This window comes from Atta colombica, unplaced genomic scaffold (assembly GCF_001594045.1).
Source record: "Atta colombica isolate Treedump-2 unplaced genomic scaffold, Acol1.0 scaffold228, whole genome shotgun sequence".
In the NCBI taxonomy this organism is placed as follows: domain Eukaryota; kingdom Metazoa; phylum Arthropoda; class Insecta; order Hymenoptera; family Formicidae; genus Atta; species Atta colombica.
In genome coordinates this window covers 749980-751023 of record NW_017259325.1, presented here as the reverse complement: position 1 = coordinate 751023, position 1044 = coordinate 749980, and the positions used below count along the sequence as shown (strand labels likewise).

The 1044-nt window shown below is 40.8% G+C and overlaps 1 protein-coding gene across 3 annotated transcripts in view; it reads left to right on the top strand.

Moving 5' to 3' along the window:
- Window positions 1–542: 542 nt before the first annotated feature.
- Window positions 543–1044, top strand: part of LOC108688253 (WD repeat-containing protein 44) — a 5821-nt gene continuing 5319 nt past the window's right edge. For all 3 annotated transcript variants that reach the window (XM_018194431.1, XM_018194432.1, XM_018194430.1), the window contains exon 1: window positions 543–717. In XM_018194431.1, coding sequence (XP_018049920.1) covers window positions 650–717 — 68 coding nt within the window. In that variant the 5' untranslated portion in view covers window positions 543–649. The remainder of the gene's footprint in view (window positions 718–1044) is intronic.

The window sequence follows — 1044 nt, the reverse complement described above, 5'->3', positions numbered from 1 at the left end:
ATCGTTCGTCTTTATTTAACATTTGATAAATGACAAGGATGAAATGTTTCCATGAGCGTTGTGAGCGTTAAGTAGAACGCAGCCAAAGTTAGTGCAACTGAGCTAAGGCCAATATTACATGCATCCGTTTTTTGTCGTATGACGAATTTTTCAAGCGTGTTAAAGAGCGTTTTATATTGACTGGAAGACAGAGAGGATTTCGGATCTCTTTGTTCTATAGCCAATCAACAGAGTTGAAAAGCTCAAGTCAGGCCAAGTAATCGGCATTGATGAAACTAGCCTTAAACCTAACCTAACCTGTACTGTTACAATTTTGTATTACACTTAGTATGTACAATTTTCGTCGAAACCTGTTACCTAACGCGACGCTGGTGCTGCACCAATTTTCCCAGTGGAGCAAAAAACGAATACTACAAGTTACGAGTTTGATGTTTGATCTTATTCTTTTTACTCCGTGGTGTAACTGTCGTACTGGAGCTGCTGCTGCTGCTGCAAATCTGCAAATTGAACATGACTCTGTGTAGTTCACGCGATCGCCCCTATTCGGCTACGACCTTCTTGTTTGCTGCTTATCAACGCGCGTGACGTGCGTCAACGATTCCAATGCGAAAACGAGGCAGTTTGCACGTATTATTCTCTGAGGACGACGATGTCGGGCAGCAGCGATTCCGAGGAGTTTTTCGACGCGGAGGACGATTCGTTTCATCGTTCATCGCGGTAATTGTTGCCTTTCCATCTCCGCTGATCTCCATCATACCATTATGTCATGAATAGTAAATACTCAAATGACTCGCACCTCGCGCGTATTCTTATACAGATATTATAGATGATTCATCATATGTGCTTTCGTATGCATATGTACATTGATCGATCGTTTTCTAAACGCGCGCGAATGAATTATGTCTGCAAGACTTTGCGTATACGAGCACTTGATCGACATGACATTATTTTATTTAATTTTTTTAAATATACTGTCAATGTCATACGCTCCAACTTTGGCATATAAATATAACCAGGATTTTTCCAAATCATTATTCGAGCAAC